At 38.8% G+C, this 22,518-nt stretch overlaps 2 protein-coding genes across 5 annotated transcripts in view; one reads left to right on the forward strand and one right to left on the reverse strand.

The window, feature by feature from the left end:
* The window catches only part of CDK17 (cyclin dependent kinase 17), a 190,012-nt gene extending 174,714 nt beyond the window's left edge, over window positions 1-15,298 (forward strand). For 2 of the 3 annotated variants that reach the window (XM_073327478.1, XM_073327479.1), the window contains exons 14-17: window positions 579-621; window positions 2,502-2,592; window positions 3,152-3,229; window positions 12,996-15,298. In XM_073327478.1, the coding sequence (XP_073183579.1) occupies window positions 579-621; window positions 2,502-2,592; window positions 3,152-3,229; window positions 12,996-13,162 (379 nt within the window). In that variant the 3' untranslated portion in view covers window positions 13,163-15,298. Of the gene's footprint in view, window positions 1-578; window positions 622-2,501; window positions 2,593-3,151; window positions 3,230-3,677; window positions 5,376-12,995 lie in introns of those variants that run through there. The other variant, XM_073327480.1, reaches the window with a different exon arrangement.
* Window positions 15,299-20,738: 5,440 nt separating this feature from the next.
* The window catches only part of ELK3 (ETS transcription factor ELK3), a 60,562-nt gene continuing 58,782 nt past the window's right edge, over window positions 20,739-22,518 (reverse strand). For both annotated transcript variants that reach the window (XM_073327481.1, XM_073327482.1), the window contains one exon: window positions 20,739-21,446. In XM_073327481.1, the coding sequence (XP_073183582.1) occupies window positions 21,348-21,446 (99 nt within the window). In that variant the 3' untranslated portion in view covers window positions 20,739-21,347. The remainder of the gene's footprint in view (window positions 21,447-22,518) is intronic.

The following is a 22,518-nucleotide window of genomic DNA, read 5'->3' on the forward strand; positions in this document are numbered from 1 at the left end:
GGATTATTGTAAAATCTGAGAAGAATTCTTTGATGCAGTCTCTTCTGTGGCGATTCTAAAGCCCTGGTTAGGAATTTGAAGGGTCTGTATCTAGTACATTTCAAGTATCATTGCCATAACCGAACTTTTCAGCAAAGCCAAACACATGATGAAGCATGTTCCTTTTGATTGTAAAGAAACATAGTTTAGCACTCTTACCCTCCTATCCAATCAGTGAGTTTAGGTTTTAAAAGCTATTGGGAAACCATAAAATTGCTCACATCAGATGACCTTGTCAGCCTATTGAGTCACAGTCCAAGGGTCAGGGTCCTTCTCTATCTCCCCACTGATTTATCATCAGTAAATTCTACAACTCGTGTTTACAGTCAGTCTTTTGAGATGTCGGGATATCTTTATGTATGTACATATGTATAAACACAAACACACAGAAGATGTTCAGGTGTAAGTATTGCTTTAATTTTTAATTAAATTACATTTTGTTTTGAAGTGGGATATCATCTTATGAAATCCACTCCATTCTAACTTTGCACTTGTGAATATTGCTCACTAAACTATTTGGTGTTTTTTGTTATTTCTAGGCTAGACTCCGAAGGAATTGAATTGATAGCAAAGTTCCTTCAGGTAAGATGCTTTCCATGTTTTATCTTTTGTAAAATGTATTTTTAGATTCCTTTTTAAAGGCTCAAATCCACAAAATCAGTTACATCATATATGCAATTGAAGTTTGAGTAGGGCATTAAGTACAGTTGATAACAGGTTCACTGTGTGATGGCTAAGGCTAAGATTTTTTCAAGGTTAGTTTTAGGAAAAGTCACGAACAGGTCACAGGCAATAAACAAAAATTCACAGAGCCCGTGACCTGTCTGTTACTTTACTAAAAATAACCGGGGGTAGGGCTAGGTACGGGGGAGGAATGGAGTCCTATGGGGGGGGGGGCAGAGACTGACAGGCTGAGCCCCCCCCCCACCATGGCAGAGGGTACAGCCCCGACTCCAGTGGCTGCGGGGGGGGAGGGGGCACAGCCATGGGGGAGACACAGCCCTTGTTCCAGAAATTGCCCAGCTGCGGGGAACGGGTGCGTAGCCCGACTGCGACCCCAGCCAAGTCCTGGCTGCAGCAGCAGGAGCACACGGTCCTGGGAAGCTGCAGCCTCCGGGGCTGGGGCGCACAGCACCGGCTGCAGCCCCTGCCAAGCCTGGGATGCCGCAGGGCTGGGGCGTGCAGCCCCTGCCAAACCCGGGAAGCTGCAGGGCTGGGGCGCGCTGCTCCCGCCAAGCTGGGATGCCATGGGGCTGGGGCGCACCGGCTCCAGCTGCAGCCCCTGGTGTAATCTACAGCGCTGGGGCTGCAGGGTCCTTGTTCCAGCCAGCACCTGTTGCAGGGAAGGAATACACAGTCCCGCATCCTCCTCCTGAATCCCTAGAGGTCACGGAGGTCCAGCAAAGTCATGGAATCTGTGACTGCCATGACCTCTGTGACTAAATCATAGCCTTAGTGATGGCTAACTGAGTGGGTTGAAGTCCACTTACCCCCTAGGAATTCAGGGATTGTTCTCTAATTTTAGATGGCCACATTTTTGTTTTCCTGGCTTTTTATAAAATAAAATGTAATCCATAGCTGAATTCTCACTACATTTGTTAATAATTAAAGCTGAATTCAGCAAACCTAGGCTTGTAGCACATAGTGAACAGCAAAATGAGCCAAGGAGAGAAGAAGGTTAAGATACCCAAGAATCAGACTAAAGTCTTAAAAAATAGAATGTAAAAAGAGAGCATTTAGGTACAGTAATTTTATTATAGGTATGAATTTAATAAGTATGGTTCTGGCTAACAAGTGCTCTTTACGGTTAGGCTTTGCCTTTCTGTGTTCAGGCAGGAAATTGGGCTGTATGTGTTTCCTTTCCACATTGGAAGTCATTTTCGAAGTAAGCTGAGTCCTAGGGATTATTAGGCTGAGGAATCTGCCCCAAATTATTGGTTGTATGGTGGGAGCCCTGTAACCCAAATATGGACCCAGTTAAATGCGTGGTATGTGAGATGAGTTGAGCATATTCTGCCTCTACTTAGTTTAAAATTCAGAAAGTTGCAGCCTGCTGCTTAAAAACCACCCCAGTATCTGTCTTTTATTCAGCTGTGTACCCTGAGCAAACATTGCCTGAAGCTCGTGCCTGAAGTTTGTTCTTGCATGCTCAACACGTTTTATTAGTGAAATAAACTCATCATTATCTTTGGGGTCCAAAAATGCAAACGCAAAACCAGTTGAGTACACTGTTATGGATCAGGAGTTTGTGTGAAATCCTCTTTAATAGAAAGTGCCACAGCGTAATGCATAGTGTTGTGAAATCTTTTTTAAAATCTAAGAGTGCAAGAGAGACCTCATTTCATTTCAGCTCAATATGAGCATATACAAATAGCCCAATTTCAATCTTTTCATTAATTGTCACTAGAAAAACTGTAAGGAAAGCAAAATTATATTTTTGATTCAATCTTTTGTGTTAACAGTATGAATCTAAGAAAAGAGTTTCGGCAGAAGAGGCCATGAAACACGCATACTTCAGAAGTCTAGGAACAAGGGTACATGCTTTGCCTGAAAGTAAGAGAAATAAAAAAGTAGTAATGTGCCATTGACCTTGGTTGATAATATCTTTATTTTATTAACAGTAGCACAACGCATTATCTGTGATTAAACTCTAAAAATACCAAAGATCTTTTGAAATGGTGCATAGGTATTTAAACAGATAAAAGTATGTTACATCACAAGATGGGTAACTTTTTTAGGCAAAACTCTCAAAGACAAATCAACAGCATAAATTCAAAATATAATGGATTTTCTATTTACATGAGTTGTTAAAGATATTTTTGATTGTTTGCATAGAAGAGAAATATCTTTTATAATGAGTAGATTTGTGAGTTAGACTTTTGTGTGTCTTGTTTTTACTTGCAGGGTACCCACTTCATAAAGAAAACTCATGAGATACCAAGGCACATTAGTGGGTTCAAGATATTTATCAGCATTTTAGGGAAGGTAGTTTATCTACTCCAGATGAGGATGCGCTTTTTCCAGATTTATACTGGTGTGACTGAGAATAGAATTTCGTCAATAAAATTTAATCACATTTGAGTGCAACCTTCATTTTCTTTTATTGTTACAGGTGTCTCAATATTCAGTCTGAAAGAGATTCAGTTGCAGAAAGACCCTGGCTTTCGAAATTCCTCGTACCCCGAGACAGGTATGGAAACATTCATCATGGTATTTCTCATGTTTTCAATCTAGAGTGCTGTGTTAGATGCACTATAAACTGAAAATAATGTGTAAAAAATTATTTTTGTGAATATATGGAAATTATTTATTCAGATTCATAAAATACATATACAGTTAAAGATACAAAAACAAATGAGTTTTACTTGAGATGGGAGGGGACAAGTAGCATGAAACCAGCACTTAAAAACAGTCACTTTTTGACTGCTGAATAACTTATCTGATACACAATGGAAGGAGCACCAAATATATCGCGTCAAAGGACAGAGAATACACTGGACTGCATTAGCAAGAGATTTAATATAGGATCAGATATTACAGCAAAGGACACTTATAGAAACACATCTCAGGAGAGTGCCGTAACAGTGTGTGTTGTAAGAATGCTTCAGTTTCTTAACAGAATTCATGTTATGTTTTAGCACATGGGAAGAACAGAAGGCAGAGCATGCTTTTCTAAGGTGGTAATGCAGTTTCAAGCCCAAGAGTATCTCATCAATCAAGGACTCAGAACTGAAGTTTCTTTCGGTGGACTTGGAATCTCAGTTTGTCTACACTGTCCTCTTCGCAGTGGAGTCTTTTATTTCCAACATGCAGATTATGTTTTTATATTTGTTGTCACAGTGTGACAATTTTTTGTACAGTTGGTTTTAAGGTCTCCTCTGCCATTAGAGCCAGTAGGTTACAGCTGTTGATGTAACTGTAGCTGCAATTTTTGTGCAGAACTGAGAAACACAGTGCATTATTTATTGCGGAATCATTGCTGCTAAACAACTACTGTCTGTATAGTTAACACAACAGTTGAATGCCTAAAAAATTTGCAATGGCTTTAGAATATGTGAATGCATCTGTTTCTCTTCATAAACTGTTTTACTGCTGCAGTTTTGTATTTTTTAAACTGCAGTGTTTCCTGGAATGTAAACATAGCTTTGCTTGACTATAGGTGAATCATCTTTAACGCTCTAAGTTCATAGCACTTAATTCCTTATTTAACATTGGCAATACAGTAGATGAAATATTATAAAGCACATTCGTTTCTTATTAAGAGAGTTGATTCAAACAAGTGAATGGTTATCTATTATTTGCTCTCAGATCTTATATCAGTTACAGGTAAAGGAGATGGGATGATACATTTTGTCAGGATTTACTCTGATTGAAGATATTTGCACATTATTGTGCATATGGCTCCTCCTGATGCAATGACTTTTTTACCTGGTTTTTAACCTAGTTAGAAATATAAATAGTAAAAAGATCATTCATGTACATTATGCCCTGTTTTTCTTTTGAAACTATCTTTGTCTTTACAAGAGAACAGGATGACTAATTACAAGAGCATGGGAATAATGTCCCATTTCCACCCCCCTCTTGTTGCTCCCTCTTTATGACATTATTCACTTGAAATCAACTGGAAAGATGCAAGTACATACTTGATAAGAACTCACTATATACTGGAGACATTTTAAAACATGGGAACTTAGAGGGTTTTTAAGATCTTAGATGTTATCTGTTTACCAGAGATAGTAAACATGTTACTACTATGCTTATGCATCTCAGTGAGTATCATAAGTACACCCTTGGTAATAGTAACAGTATTTTTAAGCATTTGTGTTCACCTTTATGAACCTATTTGTTTAGTGCATCTTAAAGAGACTGTAAATCTTTATTGGTATATTTTGAAATGGTCATGTAAATCTTTGGCTGGTATATCATGAATATAGTCATAGATAACTTAATTTTTTCCTGACATTCACTGTAAAACATTCAGGGGTCCTACCATTTCGGTTCAGGAAATCTTGTAGTTTATTGTTATTTAACAGTATTAAGTGAATTTTTGTATATTTCATTTTAACTTTATTTGTGAATAGTGATTGTGGCATGTTTGGGAGCATTTTATTAATATTTCTTGATGCTGGTAAATTTAATTGGGATTTTTTTTTTTTTTATTTTCTGGAAGAGACAAACTCACGTGTAATGGTGAATATTGGACCACTACTGCTTTTCAGCATTTGTAAACTGGTTTTATGTTAAAGAAATCCTGTAGGCCTAACAAACTGCTGTTGTTTCTAACTGACAGACCTGTATTAATATTGTACTTTTGAAAGTATAAATATTATATGGAATTCCTTGGTTTTGTTTTGAAGTTTATAATTACAAAGGCTCTGTGTTGTTAAAATATGGGTTTGGTGAACTGCAGTTTTTTGGGGGAGGAGTTAGTACATTTTTAGCCAGCTCCATACCGAGCAGGACTGATTGATTCTAAACTTAGCTTATCACTAACTCTCATAACATTGAAGCAGTAGCAGTGGCATCAGCCGGACTCTTCAATCCTAGAAGGGATTTTACAAGGCAAAATGACCTCATTGTAATTACCGAGTGCCCAATTCTTCAGTTAAAACAAACGTCCCACAGATGTCAGGTAGGCGTTTTGCCTAAGACTCAGGGTCCAGTGCATATGTGTGCCTTCCATTGATATCAGTGGGTGAGCTCTACGTACGTCCAAGGGCAGAATTTGCCTGTGAGGAAGAACTGAAAAGATTGTCCCTAGGTAACTTATATTTTTGTACATTCAGTATTGAAATCTGATATAGACTGCAATGTATTAGAAACTTTGCAGGAAAAAAGACAAGTATCACATATCTCCTAAGATAGATATCAGAAGAAACCGTCTAGTTTTGTACATACAAATTAAACAAGATGTGGAATAAAATGCTCAGTGGAGATAGTAAGAATTAACATTAATAAGACTCTAACATTTTAATTATGCATAGATTACAATCATAAGACTAGTAAGTCAAAATTTGGCATTCTTTAAATGATGCAAGGGTAAGAACTTTTTATCAGTAAAATGTTTATATAACTAAGTTTGGAAGCTTCTTGTGGAGTCACAGCTGGCACCTCCATAATTAAGGATGAGTCGTTTTCCACTCAAAGCAGGAATTCAATCTCTTGCTTACGTATGAAAAATATTGTGTATCCTCCATAAAATCACTGCAGTTACTTGGAGTATAGAACAATTTTTCTGAGAATTTACAAGTGAATCCATTAAATATTTTAGGAGTAAAAAATAGGTTCTCTAAGAAATTTAGTATTTGGTGTCAGGCTTTTTTTATTTTTTGGCCCAAATGATGTTAATAACAAAATGATTCAGATTCTTTAAATTGTCCATATAGTTTAAACTCACTGACATATGATGCATAGGCTAGATTTGAAGGGTTTTATTTAGAGTTAGTAGGTATTTTTTCCTGTTCTTCATTATTAAAATTTCTGCTTAAGCAGGAGCTGAAGAATGTTGTGGTACAGGGAATTCCATGGAAGAACTGCCTGTTTTTCAGAATGGCTGCCATCTCCAATTGTGTTTGATGGGATTGAAGCCAGAGGCTCCCTCAGGTGGCCATTTTGAAAAGGGCATTTCTTTTTCATTGTTCTCAATGGGACTTTTGTTCCTCTTTGCCCGCTGGCAGCCTCGGGCACCACCATCTTCATAAGAGCATCTTGGCTTCATGCTCTTTAAGAACAATGGGAGAAGGAGGCCATTTTGAAAGAGGGCAGTTTTTCATGAGTTTCTCTGAAGATTTTATGCACCAGCCTCTGCTGCAAGATGAATTTTCAGTTATGAAAAAATGGCCTTAATTATAAATATTTATTTTCAAAAGCAACCTGTTACAACAGGTCTGCTCAACAGAGAAGGTGTGCATGTTTTGGGGCACATGCAGGGAAAGGTGAGATTTATGACATAGGGGAAAATGTACGTGTGTGTGTACGCGCAGATGTGAGAATGTAGAGAGACCTGGAGAGTGCAGGGGATAAGAGGGGAAGGAGAATTTGGGATGTATGAGCTGGGAAACACAGGAAGGTGCAGAAAGGGAATTTGCAAGACAGGAAGGGTACAGTTCAGCTACTTTGCACTGCTCTAGTGAAACAATGCATTTGTAAATCCAATTTAACTGGCCAGTATACTTTGGCTGTTTTGTTCTGCACTACAGTGGCATAAAGCAGCCAGGGTTTCTTTTTGAATTGGCCTATAGAAGTTAAAATTTAAAAAGGTATTTAAAGTATTGACATACTCCACAACTACAGATCATTAGACACATGATAGCATCCTTTTTGAGTTTCTTATTTAGAATTTATGTATGAAAGTTGTAATTAAAAAAAAAAAAAAAAACAGGAAATTCCCATACAAAAAAAATGTGAAGATAGAGTTAAGAGTGAGTACATTATCAGTAATTTAGGGCAAAGTGTATTACAGGTATGTTGTAATCATTCCAAAATCAAGTATTATAAATCCAGAAAATTCAGAGTTAGGCTTAAAAGAAATCCAAACCAGTTCAGGTATGGAAATACTGAAAGGGCATGCAAACTACCTTAAGTTTTCTCTGTAGTGATACCATGGGGGAGAAGAAAAATCTAATGTGTCTGTAAAAAAAACAATTTAGCCTAATCTGAGACCACAAAGTAAAATAGTTTAATCATATGGTTATTGAATGGTGTCATTACATAGCAGAGTTAAGGTTGTTTGGGTACCCTGTCTCTTTATTTCAGTACCACAGTTCTTTAAGTTTAACTCTGAATTTCCTGGATTTATAATACTTGATTTCGGAATGATTACAACATCCTTGTAACATGTATTACCTTAAATTAGTGATATGTGTTCTCATCCTTAATTCAATGTTTACATAATTTTTGCCTGGAAAAAAATGTATATTTTTCAGTGCAGTGACCGACTCTGTTTTATGTTTAATACTAACAACATCTGGCACTTATAATTTTTTACTTTCTTCAAAGCATTGTACCTTTAACTGATGGAGCCTCACAGCACAGATATGTGAGTGATGATGGGGGAGATTTTCAAAATGGTTCTTAGGAATCTGTGCGTTTTGAAAATCTCACCCAACAGCTTTCTTATCTCATGAGTTAGAGAGAACAAGCCATTTGTCCAAAGCCACAGAGGGAGCTGGTGTCGGAAGAACCATGATTAGAGTGTGGCTGTTGTAGGTTCATAATCCATTGTTCTGTCACTAGAACACACTGCCTCTCTGATGCCTTAATTGGCAGGTATAAAAGAGTTTCTTGGGTGTGGAAAATGCATAATTTAAGATTTTCTACACATTGTGATATATTCTCTAGAATCCCAGGTCCACAGTATATGACTACAGTCCCCTTCAGGGTTCTTAAACTTAGCTAGCCTGTTTTCTGTCTTTCAACAGCTCTCTCAGGGGCACACCACTGTAGAGCAATAAATGTCCAAGACTTTTCTCCATCCTCTAGAATCTAAGCTTTCATTTAAGAAATAAACATCTAATCCTCCTCATGTCGATAGCATTCACAGTGCAACTAATCAAATGTTGGCCTTGTTCAGTCTGCCTGCCACATACTGAAACGAATTATCCGCAAGAGAGCTGTGAACTCTCTTTATTTATTGTAACGGGGTGTTACTGCTGAATATTAAATACCAAAACTGTTAACTGGAAGAGTTCTCTTCTTACTGCTTTTCCCTCCATTGCCTTGCAGACCAAAGCGGCGCCAGCTTGCTTCTCTGTCTTCTGGCTGAAAACAAACCAATGACGTGAATATGTCCATCCTACTGCATGTTTTAATGGCATTAGTTTGTTTTCAGAGGGAGTTGCTCTTCGTTTCGGTTTATTCTCTTCCTCTTTCCTGTGCTTCTCCTTAGTCTGCAGGTAAAGAGGAAGCTGTCCCAGACACCTTTTTAGGGGTAGTTGAGGGTGTGTTTTATCTATGTATAATTATTATGGAATGGGCATGAGACAATCTGAAGGCAGCTACTGGGAAAGAGCACTAATATTCCTGGGAGTTGGGAGCCCTTTCCTATAAGAAGCCGTTTCTCAGAGCCCTCCCAAAGATTGCTTTATTACTGACTGCTCCAGAACGCACAGCCGAGGTTTGTTCTCCTTTTCATTTTAAGCAATAAATTGTCCTTCACTGTGCTCCAAACCTTTTACCCCAAAGCAGTGGGCCTGCACCCCCATCACAGTGGTTAGAGCTCTCAAGGACTACGTAGCCAGGAGAGCATTGTTCAGTAAGTCACTTTGTTTGGGACTTAGCATTTTAATGAGAGAGCAGAACATATTTAAAGCTGCAATCTCCAGATAGATTAAAGATAGGTGTCATGATACATTTAGAATGTCCTGTCTCATGGATTCATGTTCATTCCACAAGACACACAGCAACCTATACATAAAATACTACCTGGGCCTTGTTTGTTCTTCTGCTAAGCATTATGGGGTGTAGACCTGGTGGCTTCCTCAAATGCTTTCATTTCACAAGGTCCTGCAATTTTAAGTTCTTCTAAAAAAATATGTATAACTTCATACACGACTACTTTTCCTCTTATATTCTCCCTCTTATTTTACTGTTTGACAATATGGAGACAACTACTGAGAAGTAGCACATGTTCCCAGCATCAGAATAGAACAATTTTGTTTTACTTCTTAATTGGTCTCAAGCAGACATCTGCCAATCTGAAACATCTAGCCCTTTGTTGGTCTGTGTAATTGTTCAATATTGTTTTCCACCTTTGGAAGTTTTCTGTATAACTAAAGGCACCTACTTGTCTCTTAAGGGATGGGAGCCAGGAGGGAAAAAATACATAATTATGCCTCCAGGATGTGGGCAGAGATACTGAGTAGTTGCCACACTAGTGAAAATTCACTCCAATGGAATATTAGCTAACAGAACAAAAATTTCCTAATTCCAGACCATAATAGTCTATATAAAGTAAATAAAAGCACCTCTAAAACAAAACTCTGTTTGCTCCCACAATAAGTTTGAATACAGGTGTAAACCTACCTAAAAAATCATGCTCTAAGCCCACTGACTTACCTAATCAAAACAAGGGGAGAATAAGTCCAACCTGTTTCTGTTTTGATGAGAACATGGCTGCCTCCACCAAGTAATCTCAGAGCCATCTACTGTCAAGGAAATGTTGACTCTTCCATGCATATTTATTTACTAAAATTTCTCTGTGATTTGTATCTACATTTTAAGAGATACTCGTTAATTAAATTCAATAGAAAAGCATCAGCATTTTCCTTGAACCTTAGCATACCAAAAGAAGGCTAGTCTATTTAGTAAGCATAAAAAGTCCATCTTCTGGTTTGGGAAGGTGGACAATAAATCCATGTGAAAAAATGGCAATATGATTCTGTATTATCCTTCAAGTGCATCTTTCTGATATAACACAAACAGTAATCAGATTTCTTGTTCAGTCGACATTTTGACCAATTTGCAGGCCAGACGGTACGGCACACTTTCATTCTGCTAACCTATTTTTGGTCAAATTTAAACTAAATCTGCTAAGCAATAACAAATGTGCTGTACCATTATTACTGTGTTTACTTGTTACTCTTTGCCACTAAGATATAGGAGAAAACATAAGCACCTTATGCCTCCAGGCCTCTCCTCTTCAAAGTTGCCTACATCATGTTTCACTTGGATCTTTCACAATAATTTCATTGCTGAGTTTTTGTCCAAATATAGGTATTTCCTGGCATCAAAAAAACCCTACAGTTTGGAAAGTGTACAAGACTTCACAATTTCTTTCAAAAATGGTTGGTTACTTTCCAAGATATCAGATCCAGTAACAAGGAAAGACATACAAACTAATGAGAATCTGGATTTTCCTTTTGTAGGAGTCTGTTCTGGTCTTTGACATCAGAGAGTCAATAAAAATACACTCCCTCCCACAATTTTACTCTCAATTTTGGTAGAGTGGAGTTTGACAGCATTTTTAATATATATTGCATTTTCACTGATTGAGTCCTAATACTTCAATAGATATCTTTATTTTGTGAGCTAACGAAGATGTGCATCCTCATCTTCTTTGACATCTGAATCTTCCCTCAGCTATCCCAGTGTAAATCAGTAGTAACTCCATTGAAGTAGTTACAGTGGTGCACAATGAGAAGAGAATAGATTCCAGGATTCCCAACACGTGGATATTGTACATATAAGACTTAATTACTGAAATGTTCCAAGCACCTGAGAGGCCATATATATTAAAAAAGAAAGGGTTTGATACAACAATTTAATCTGTAAACTCTTGTAGTTTAATCTCTGCTGCCTCCACTTGATTTTTCATGTGTTTGATCCAACCATTCAGATTGGTTCATTTGTGGCCACCTTTGTTTTCAGTCTGTTTTCACTTTAGCTAGCCTAAAACTTGCAGGATATTTTGTGTAAGAGTCTCATTGCTGTGGTCTGTCATTGGAGTCCTTCCTTTCTAGATGTACATGATGGTGCTTAGTGGGGTTCCCAAATGCTGAAATGCATGATGACAAGATTTTTTTTGTCCCTTGGGAATATATTATTGCTTTGTTTATAGTCACTGGTACTAGATATGGCAATTTCTATTTCATTTCATTAAGATTGGTCTAAGCTACATAGTTGGGTTGTTTTAACTACATCATTCAGGGCTGTGAAAAATTTAACTACATCATTCAGGGCTGTGCTTAGTGGGGTTCCCAAATGCTGAAATGCATGATGACAAGATTTTTTTTGTCCCTTGGGAATATATTATTGCTTTGTTTATAGTCACTGGTACTAGATATGGCAATTTCTATTTCATTTCATTAAGATTGGTCTAAGCTACATAGTTGGGTTGTTTTAACTACATCATTCAGGGCTGTGAAAAATATCATGCCCTGTGCAATGTAGTTAAGCTGACCTAAGCCTTGGCACAGACACTGCTAGGTCATTGTGTCAGCCTAGCTACTGCCTCTTAGAGAGAGGTGGATTTACTACAGGAATGGAAAAAACCCCTAGGTCGCTGTAGAAAGTGTCTATGCTATAGCAGGGCAGTTGTGCCACTGTAGTGTTTTTAGTGTAGATGTACCCTTAGGCTACATGATATGCAGGAGAGACAAAGGTGGGTGAGGTAATTTTTTCTTTTTTTTTATTGGACCAACTTCTGTTGGTGCAAGAGACAAGCTTTCGAGCCACACAGAACTCTTCAGGTCAATATAATGCAGGAGTAATTTTGGGTTGCAAGACCATGGACCCTCAGGAAGAAGCTTTCTCTCATCACACTCCCTCGCCCCCAAAAATGGCCTTTAAATATCAGAACTTTACTAATAAAATGTTTATTTAGCACCTTTCATCTTGAAGGATTGCAAACCACTTTACAACTAAACACATGCATCACCACTGAAATGCATCCAGGGAGACAACTGGCACACAGCTCACTTCATAAAATTCAAGAAACAGGAGTTTTGACCAGTTACAAGGGCAAAACCCACTATTCACACAAAAAGGGCAGTCGGAACTTTATTGACTAGCTATGACAGAGAGGATCCTCGTTTGGTGGTTTGTTTTGTTGTGTTTTAAAGATCTCATCTGAGAGATTGTAGAAGCAGGATTTATAATTGTACGATAAGAATAGAGGTACTAATGTATGTCTTGATTTCATTTTACCAGCTTTCAAATAGCAGAAAGGAATGACCCTCTGGGACATTGGTAGGAATGCATCTGACAGACCGCCAGTGTCTGTACTGATGTTAAGGCAGGGACAGACCAGAACAATCCTTATGACTGATTATGGTCACCCTTTTGTTTTAGAATAGGTTATTATGTCTACTATGGTTTCCTATATGTATTACAAATTAGGCACTCTAGTTAAAAATACATTTCTTTGTTTTAAGGTTTAGTAAGTAAAAGACAGGATCTTGTATTGTGCCTATGTTAAGGAGTTTCAAAATAAACTGACACTGTTTGTATTCTCAAAGGTCTCTGTAAAAAGACTGTTTGTGTGAATGAGGAATGTATGCATCAGGAAAAGATAAGGTGTGAACGCCATTTTTATAGCCAGATGGTCAAGGAAAAAGGAGTAAAGAGACTTAACGACACCAGAAAATCATCAACGCGCATCCATAATGAAGGAAGGGCAAATTGACGACCCTGAGGTGAAGGCTGGCACCCCTCAAGACAGGACAATTGATTAAATCGGAACCAGGACAGGATAACCCTCTCGGAGGTGTATCGGAATGTTTACATCAAAAGACATGCCAATTAAGAAATAACCGGTCACAAACTGACACAGCAAAATCCATAGACTTCAACAGAGAAAAAAGACTATCAGTACAGGGTGCTTGGCCATGGGACTTTGGGTTCGTCTTGCCACACTCCAGGAGCATCAGATCGCGACCAACAGAGCCCTATTCCCCTCTGCAACCAGTCTGGCTGGCCACTAGATTGATCCAAACTCTGGACTGGTAACTATAAACATCAACTGGCAGGACTCTCTCTCTCTCACTCTCTCTCTCTCTCTGTGTCTGTGTGTGAGAGAGAGATTGAAAAGCATATCCTAACTATTGTATTCTCAATAAATGTGGCATGCTGCCTTCTTCCCTATAAAGATCTGTGTGCTTCTTATAACATTTTTGGTGGAGAATTGTGAAAGGGGGGAAGAGTATATGCGCTGTAATTATTGACAATACTACTAAGTGATTGATCGTTCAGGTGTGCACACCGCCGGTCATAAAGATACCGGACAGTACAAAGGGAACCAGGTGTGGTTAATATTGTATTCACTGTTGGTATTTTATGAATTGAGAATTTGTATAATTAAGAGGTATACACACCCTTGGTCGTAGAAGGGCTGAGAGACAGGAGAGAGGTTTAGCATCTTTTGCTCCACCCCGGACTGCTGGGGGGAAATAATTGGAGGTGGGTGTACCCCTGGTCCTAGAAGTGCTGAGCAATAGGGGGAGGATTAGAGTCCTCACTCCGACCCGTCTGTCGGAGAAAAACTAGAAAAACGATAGGTGCATACACCCTCCACCGTAGCATGATTGAGCATAAAAGGAGAACTTAGGGTTTCTCACTGTGCTCGTGGGAGAACTTTTTATATTTGGTGTATGAACCCTCGGTGGTAGAAGGCTGAGCAATACAGAGGGGGACTTAGTGTTTCTCCGTCTGGCCCAGAGTGGGTTAAAATCGTAAGTTCCGGCACTGGCATAGGCAATAGGATGAAGAAAGGAACTTGTAAGCCCTGGCCTGGGCAAACATAAGATCTTAATTTTACACAGATCTTGCTCTGTTAAATCAAACTCTGAAAGATACAGATGTTTGGGCAGTGTAGTATATTTTGAGAGTGATATGGTGGTGATTTCACAATTTTGAAATAAATGTTTAAGAAAGGGGACCAGGAGTGGTGGGGGCTAGTTGAGAAGCCCACCCTCCTTGCTAAATTGGTAGTGGAACAAAGCGTGTGCCCATGGAAAGGGATGGTTCAACGAGAAAAAAAAAAAAAAAACAAACGAAAATCGGGCCCAGACAAGCAGGCAGGCAACAAATTAAAAAAAAAAAAAAAAAAAAAAAAGGAAAATAGGCATAGTGGCAGGAGTAAGGAAAGCAGTAAGTGTAGACATGAAAAATTCAAATCCCTGAAATAGTACTTAGAATGGCAAAATCTAAGTTAATTAAGATGTCACTTTGAAAAATAAGTAATTTAAGAAGAAAAGAGTAAAAAGTTAACTCTGTAAATGCTGGAGGGAATTAAGCAGTTAAACTTTGTGAAAATGTTTAAAAGGAAAAGTGTTTTCTGAAGGGAAAATGGGCCCTTTTCCAAAGGAATGTCTGTAAATAATCCAGGCAAAGAAAGAATCTGATTAAAATCATTTGACTATGGACAATTTAGTCAAATTTCCTAAAAGAACATAAGGGGTTTCTATTGGAACTTAGCTGCTCTCAAATGTATAAAGGAAATGTAATCTATGTACAGCTATGTAAAAATTGAGCAGTGTAGAAGGGACGTTAAGGAAAAGAAAATGTGTATGTATCTATGTGTGTGTATAAATAGGTAAGGTTCTAAGGACCAGTTGGTTTTCTTCTGTTTTTAATAATGCCACTAAAAATCCATTTGACTCTTTAATTCAAAGTTGCAAAACTGACAGACCTTTTTGCCAGACACAGGTGATTAGTGTTGTTTGGCTTTGGGATTTGGCATTTAACACTTAAGAGGTAACTTAATGCTTTACAAAATTTAAAATGTTTTAAAATAAAGACCAAAGTCGAGGCTGCAGCAGAACAGTCAAAATCAGGAGATCAGGGAAAGATTCTGGATTCTTTTTGTTTGTTTGTAACAAAATAGCAGATGAGAGCTGTAGTAAAAGAATAAGAAATTTAAAAAGACAGTGCCCCCCTGAAGCAACAGCAAGGGTGAGGTGCACAAAACAAAAAGAAGCAAAGTTAGAAACACTGAGCCTTAAGATGGCTCTGAGTAATCAAACTGTCACTTTAATAAAGGTACTTGAAAACTCTGTAAACACAAAAGAAATAGTTACACCTTATGTAAAAATTAATATGAATAATGTTATAGAAGTTAAACTATGAAAGGAATGTGCATTTGCCCCAAAACATGCAGTGTATATTGTAGAAGGGGTAAAAGAAATGCAAACATACCATACTACTTAATTAAAATGCTATTAGGGCTCCAAAGGGAGCCACAATAGGTTGGATTTTCTTTTTCAGATTGCTGTGTGTTTTGAAAGCAGGAGTTAAAAGTAATCAGAACTGGTGAAAGTTGATTGTGTCTCTTTTAAAACAGTCTCTCTGAGCTGCTGATGGCTTTGGATCCAAAAGCAAGCCAGAAAGCGTCTGTGTTAATGCAAATTACCTAACTGATAAAGAAAGCAGCACAAAGGAGATGCAGATAAAGGACATACCTGGTCAGCAAACAAATTGTCTAAATAAAAGGCATGGTATAACAAGATACCTTTAATAGATTTAATGTTAATAAGTACCCCTGTAACAAAGTATAGTGTGTATGATTTTCTTTAAATCCTTTACGGTCATATGGTAATGATGCTTCTCAACTATTACCTGTAAATAAACTTAAAGCTTAACACAGCAGGAAAAACATTATACACTTGGTCTGCTGTATAAGAAGGGAAACTGAGGTACCCCACCTCATGGATTTAATGACTAAACAGTGGGATAATTTCCCCATAACCCTTAAAAGGTAGAAGCCATTGAAACCTGGCCTGCCTATAGAACAAAACACAGGAAAGTATGGGTGTAATTCCTCTGTTTTGCCTGCAATCAGCAAGAATATTTGTAAAAGAAAGGGATATTTTAAGCAATAATCTGCCACCCCAAAAGGGGTAGAAACATGTTCTTTTTGTCTTTCAGAAAATCACAAAAAGCTGATACCACCTGAAGAGCAATCCAGAATACCATGAATCTACGGTCACAATAGAAATTGTGGTTTGTGTTCTATGTTTTGTCTTACAGGACAACCTAATACAGAAACAAATGGAAGTGAAAACCATACTGCTATAGCTATGGGATGTACTGAAATGCAGATACTTGCTTTGTCCACCTTGGAACACAAAAATGTTTTGGGTAATATCAGGAAACACTAAGGTTTGGATACACTTGCTAAAGCAAAGAAAAAAATCACTGTTTGATACTTATCAGTACAAATGAATGCAGTATGTTTCTAGCATAGTAAGGCCAGACCTTTTAATTGGGGAAATTGTTGTTAAAATCACACACCAACTGGCTCTGGAAGCAAAGATATGGAAAGTTAGCCCACTCCCCATATTGCACATGGGATCCTTCTGATTACCCCGGACCTTGAGCCAGTGGGCTGGGGAGGGAGGGAAGCTATTAAACACCAGAGGTTGTACCAAAGTGAACTCCTCAAAAGTGGGTGTACTTGTCCTTGCCTGTTGCTCCCCCATAGTAAAAGACATTTCACTAGGATTGTGTATGTGGAATAAATTAAATAATAAGACCAAAGTACTGTATAATGGGCTATGTGTACGTGTTAATTATTGGAAAGAGGTGTTTTGGGAGGATACAAGTGTTAGCAACCCACCAGTAAACGAATGTATATGTAATGTAAGTACTGTGTTTACCAATAATCACATTGACTATTTGCCACAACCAAAGAAGTCTCCGCTTACTGTGAGCACTGATTTAGCTAAGTTCTCTATCAATCTTGGTGATTGGTAGCTTTCAGCCATTCAGTGCCAAGATTCACATGGATATGATTCTAGGAATCTTGGCATTGAATGGCAGAAGTGAGCTGTAGCTCACAAAAGCTCATGCTCAAATAAATTGGTTAGTCTCTAAGGTGCCACAAGTCCTCCTTTTCTTTTTGCGAATACAGACTAACACGGCTGTTACTCTGAAACCAGAAAGTTACCAATCACCTGTTAAAAGGTAAAGAAGTAACACTGTTCCTAGAACAAACAAAAGGCAATGTGGGAATTCGAACCATTCATATTATACATGCAAACGGGTGTAACCCCCAAGGAGATTACCTAGATTCCTGGGACCCTGTCTGCTGGTAGCTCAGGGAGAGGCCCACTGTCCCTAGGAGGGAGGGGAAGCCAAGGCACACTCAGAGTCTGCCCAGCAACCAATAAGGAGTAAGAGGCCCTCCCAGGGAGTTGAGAAAAGGGGAGAAGCCATTTTGGAGCCAGTCTGGAGCCAGCTAGGAAAAGGGCAGGACTGGCTGTGTTGGGAGCTGGTGAGTCCTGGGCCTGCATGCAGGTTTCCCCCTGAGAACAGGCCTCTAGGGACCTGACAGCAGATCCCTCCGCTGGGTTTTTCCTTCCCCACTGATGATTCCCAATTTGTAGAGTTTGCTGGGAAACTTCCCCAGCCAGGCTGAGTTCGCCCTCCAGCTCCTTGGGTGAGACCAGTCACCGCATGGTCAGCTCTGCTCTGGCTGCTAGGCCAGGGAAGCTGCCTGGTGAGTGTGTGTCTGGAGGCTGGGCTAGGAGGCTACAGTTTGGATGTTAGTGTAGTTGTGTAACCTACACCTTGAGCCCTGCACCCCTTTGTGGTGAGGGGAAAGCCTGGGACCGACGCAGCCTGATCCCTGCCAGCAGAGAGCAGCCCCTCTGCAGTGACTGAGGAGTCCAGAGTCATCTTTGAACCTGAGGATCGTTCATGGAGTTTGTGAGTGCACCATCTTTTAGTTAGTTAGGGAATTTGTTTTGGGGACCCCCTACTCCCTGAACTGTGTCCTCAAGCCAGGGAGGAAGGGTTTGAGGATTTTACAACCTGCCGTGTATTACACCTGTGGAGGGATTTACCACCTTCTCCCATTTGTGAGTCCTTTGGGCTGTAGTGAACCCAGTCAGCCAGGCTGCTAAATCACTGCAAAGAAGAATTTTGTGGTTATAGGTCATCAAGGGCCCCAGCAAAGTACACGTACCAACGGGACACTAATGTTACGTTTGCTACATCAAGTCACAGGTATTTGCAGTGTGGGCACCAGTGACCCTAAAAATAGTGTTTTACCCTGTTATGTTATATTGGTCTCCTGTTTAATATAATTATTGTGTTGAATATATTGTGTTTGTGTTATTTCTTGGAAGTTTCCAACTACCTGGCAAGTAAGTGGGGATTACCCTGTAGTTAGAATTTTCCGCCCAAGCTGCCCAGGGGACCCTGCCCGGAAGGAGCAAGGGGGGGGGTGGATGCACTGCCCAATAATTTCATAGGGAAAAAAAAGAAGATACACCCCTCTGAGTGGGTGGCGGGATCCAAAAGAACCCGGACCTGTAAGTGGATTGGCATTAAAGGAGGTAATCAGGTGGAGAGGGGGCGCTACATGGGGACATGTTAACAGTTGCCACTGCAGAAGACAAATAGCTTACCATTGGTATGACATATTTTCTGGATATGTCATATCCATATTTTCTCCCACAACTACTGACATACTATCTGCAATGTTACACCCCCTAATTGTTTTTGTTTTAAATTGGATTTGTTTAATTGGGATGTTTGGAATCTGCTGTTGGATAAAACAAATGTATGCAAAGCTAGAACCCACAAGCTCAAATTGCCTCTCAATATGTGGCTATGAAACAATTATATAAGATATGACCCACTCAAGAATTGTTCTTGAAGGGTCAAAAGGGGGATATGTAGGAGCAGGATTTTATAATTGTACTCTAAGAATAGAGGTACTAATGTATGTCTTGATTTCATTTTACCAGCCACCCTTTTGTTTTAGGATAAGTTTTCATGTCTACTATGGTTTCCTATATGTATTACAAATTAGGCATTCTAGTTAAATATACATTTCTTTGTTTTAAGGTTTAGTAAGTAAAAGACAGGATCTTGTATTGTGTCTGTGTTAAGAAGATTCAAAGTAAACTGACACTGTTTGTATTCTCAAAGGTCTCTGTAAAAAGACTGTTTGTGTGAATGAGGAATGTATGCATCAGGAAGAGATAAGGTGTGAACGCCATTGTTATAGCCAGATGGTCAAGGAAAAAGGAGTAAAGAGACTTAATGACACCAGAAAATCATCAACGCGCATCCATAATGAAGGAAGGGCAAATTGACGACCTTGAGGTGAAGGCTGGCACTTCTCAAGACAGGACAATTGATTAAATCGGAACCAGGACAGGATAACGCTCTCGGAGGTGTATTGGAATGTTTACATCAAAAGATACGCCAATTAAGAAGTTCACAAACTGATACAGCAAAATCCATAGACTTCAATAGAGAAAAAAGACTATAAGCACAGGGTGCTTGGCCATGGGACTTTGGGTTCGTCTTGCCACACTCCAGGAGCATCGGATCGTGACCAACAGAGCCCTACTCCCCTCTACAGTCTGGCTGGCCACTAGATTGATCCAGACTCTGGACTGGTAACTATAAACACCAACTGGCAGGAGTGTGTGTGTGTGCGAGATTGAAAAGCATATTCTAACTGTTGTATTCTCAATAAATGTATCCTGCTGCCTTCTTCCTTATGAAGATCCTGTGTGCTTCTTACAAGTATAATAAGATCCACACAGGATACCGCACTCAACGCAATTTATCTATCTTAAAAGACAGAAGGTTTGTGTCAACCCTGCCAAGATTGGAATCTGTGGTGCCACGCAGTCTAGGTATTTCTAACCTGACACTTTGAGATGACTAAGCCACCACCTCAAGCTAGAGTGCGTGCTTAATACATGAATCTTTAGGTTGTATACAGATAGTGATGCAGCATTACTTCTGAATCCACAATTCTCAAATACTTGATGTTTCCACGTATACAATCCCATGAATACGGTAGGTCTCTTCACAAGCACAAGGTGTTAATTTAAAGTTCTACAAATTCTGCAGCTTTGGAGAAAGCCTCATATTCTGATAGCTAGGTAGCTGAAATATTCTTCCAAGGGAAGCAGTGAAAGGCATTTGTAACAACTGGACAAAGCAGTTGGAAAACCAATAGAGGGAACAATGCTGCATCAGCCAGGAGGATGGAGAGTACATGATGGATCTTTTCAGCTGTTATTCCAACAATTCATTAGCAATTTATGAAAATAATAGGTATTGAGTGAGTCCTCTTTCTCTGCAGACATGTTTACAAAATGCCATTAAAACATTTTATGAATGTTTAGGACCCAATCCCTCCCTGGTGTAACACTGTTAAAGTCAATGGAGTTACACCAGAGAGGAAAGTGGGCATCAGCATCTGTCTAGCTATGGCTTAGTTATTCTTAAATGCATTTCCTAGACATAACATTTATTATGTTCTTTCAATTCAGCAAAGAAAAATCATACAGCTATTTTTTATACAATTTGGAAGCACTTAATACAAAGTTACATGAATACACTGCATCATTATGGCCTATCTGTGGAAAAAATACTGAAATACTACCATAGGGCTGTTCAATACTAGTTATGTCTTTCAACCTTTATCTTAATACTAGAAAATATATAAATCATTTGCATAACATTATGCAAAAGAAGGCACAGCCGGTTATACTTTACACAAGCACAATGCATAATATGCAGAAAAAAGGGATAAAAAAGCTTCACATCCTTATTAGATACATTGTTGAAATCCATTAAGAAAAGTACTTCATCAACAACAGTGTTCAACACTTGAGAGCTATGATAAACAAAATTATAATTCACTTAATGCAAAACAGATTTTTATATATATAAAAACACAGTTTAAAAATGCTAACATAAAAGTAGATCCATGTAATGAAAAGTGCAAACCAAAGAAATGGAGGGTTTCACAATGTCCTTCTCATGACACAGGAAAAACTAACCCATGGGAATGAATGTATTAAAATCAGTTAATGAGTCCTTAACGTGATAAGACATCATCAGGATTTCTGAGCATTTGGAGAAAGCAGTACAGGAGAAGAGGCCCCATCCAAACTGGGGATTGGTACTGGTATGTGACCATTGAGCAGAGTTGGAAACTGCAAGAGGACAAAAGGTAAAATTCATTCATTATCTCAAAAGATTACTGCATATGCACTCAGCCCCAGCAACTGAACCCAGATGATTTTCCTTTCAAAGGCTGTAGTTCCTAAATGACAAGCTTTGATTCAAATAATAATGAGTAAAATGTATTAATGAAAGGATATTCTTTTTCTTAAATGTACAAGAAAATATAGCTAGCTAATGCTACAAGACAACTGTCATCAGCTCACAAAATTGAGCAGTATGATGAAAGATTTGTTGATTGTTATGCATAAAGGAAGAATGTTCTGTAATCTTACAAGACATTAATTAACACCTCTGTGTTTTTAAGGTGTCTGAAAAAGATACGGAATGAAGATTCTTGCAAAAATGAAACTAAACTCAGGATACAGTTTCGTGTGTGTGTCTGGGGGGGGAATATATAAGCCTTCAAAATTATGTTGAAAAAGTGTATGTGTATTCAGTAGAATCTGTCAGCTCTCTACAAGGGACCCTTTGTCATGTGGCTAAGGGATATAAGTATTAAGCACGTCACATTTTCAAAGTGCTGTGCAAAGAATATTAACTAAGCTAATACACCAGTATACTGGTTGTACACCCTTGCACCCTGATTGCAGCTTATTTGCACTTAATGTGTATTGACTGGTATTTAAGATCTGAGACTAGCGAGGGAGCTAGGTAGGAAAGTAAGAAAAGCCTGTTACATTATAAGCTCAGAATTAGTTTTTTAAAATGTGCTCAGGATTATATTAGACTATTTTATCGCCAGACTTAGTCCTGAGTCTATGAGGCGTTACTTAAATGGGAGTGCTGAGCACCCTCAACACGCATTGATTTCAACAGGCGTTGAGGTTGCTGGGCCCAAAATACTGAATGACCCAGTCCAAAACTGCCACTTTGTTAAAACTGAACAGCTACACCAAAATGGGGTGGGCGTGTAAGTAATATATACTCTAATATCCTTACAGGACAGAGCGAGCGCAAGCCTCATTGCCACTGTGTTCTACTGCTAACTCCAGGTTTTAGCTAAAGATTTTACTTTTTATCACTCAGTTTGAAATTTGAAAA

The sequence above is a fragment of the Lepidochelys kempii genome, chromosome 1 (genome assembly GCF_965140265.1).
Source record: "Lepidochelys kempii isolate rLepKem1 chromosome 1, rLepKem1.hap2, whole genome shotgun sequence".
Classification (NCBI taxonomy): domain Eukaryota; kingdom Metazoa; phylum Chordata; order Testudines; family Cheloniidae; genus Lepidochelys; species Lepidochelys kempii.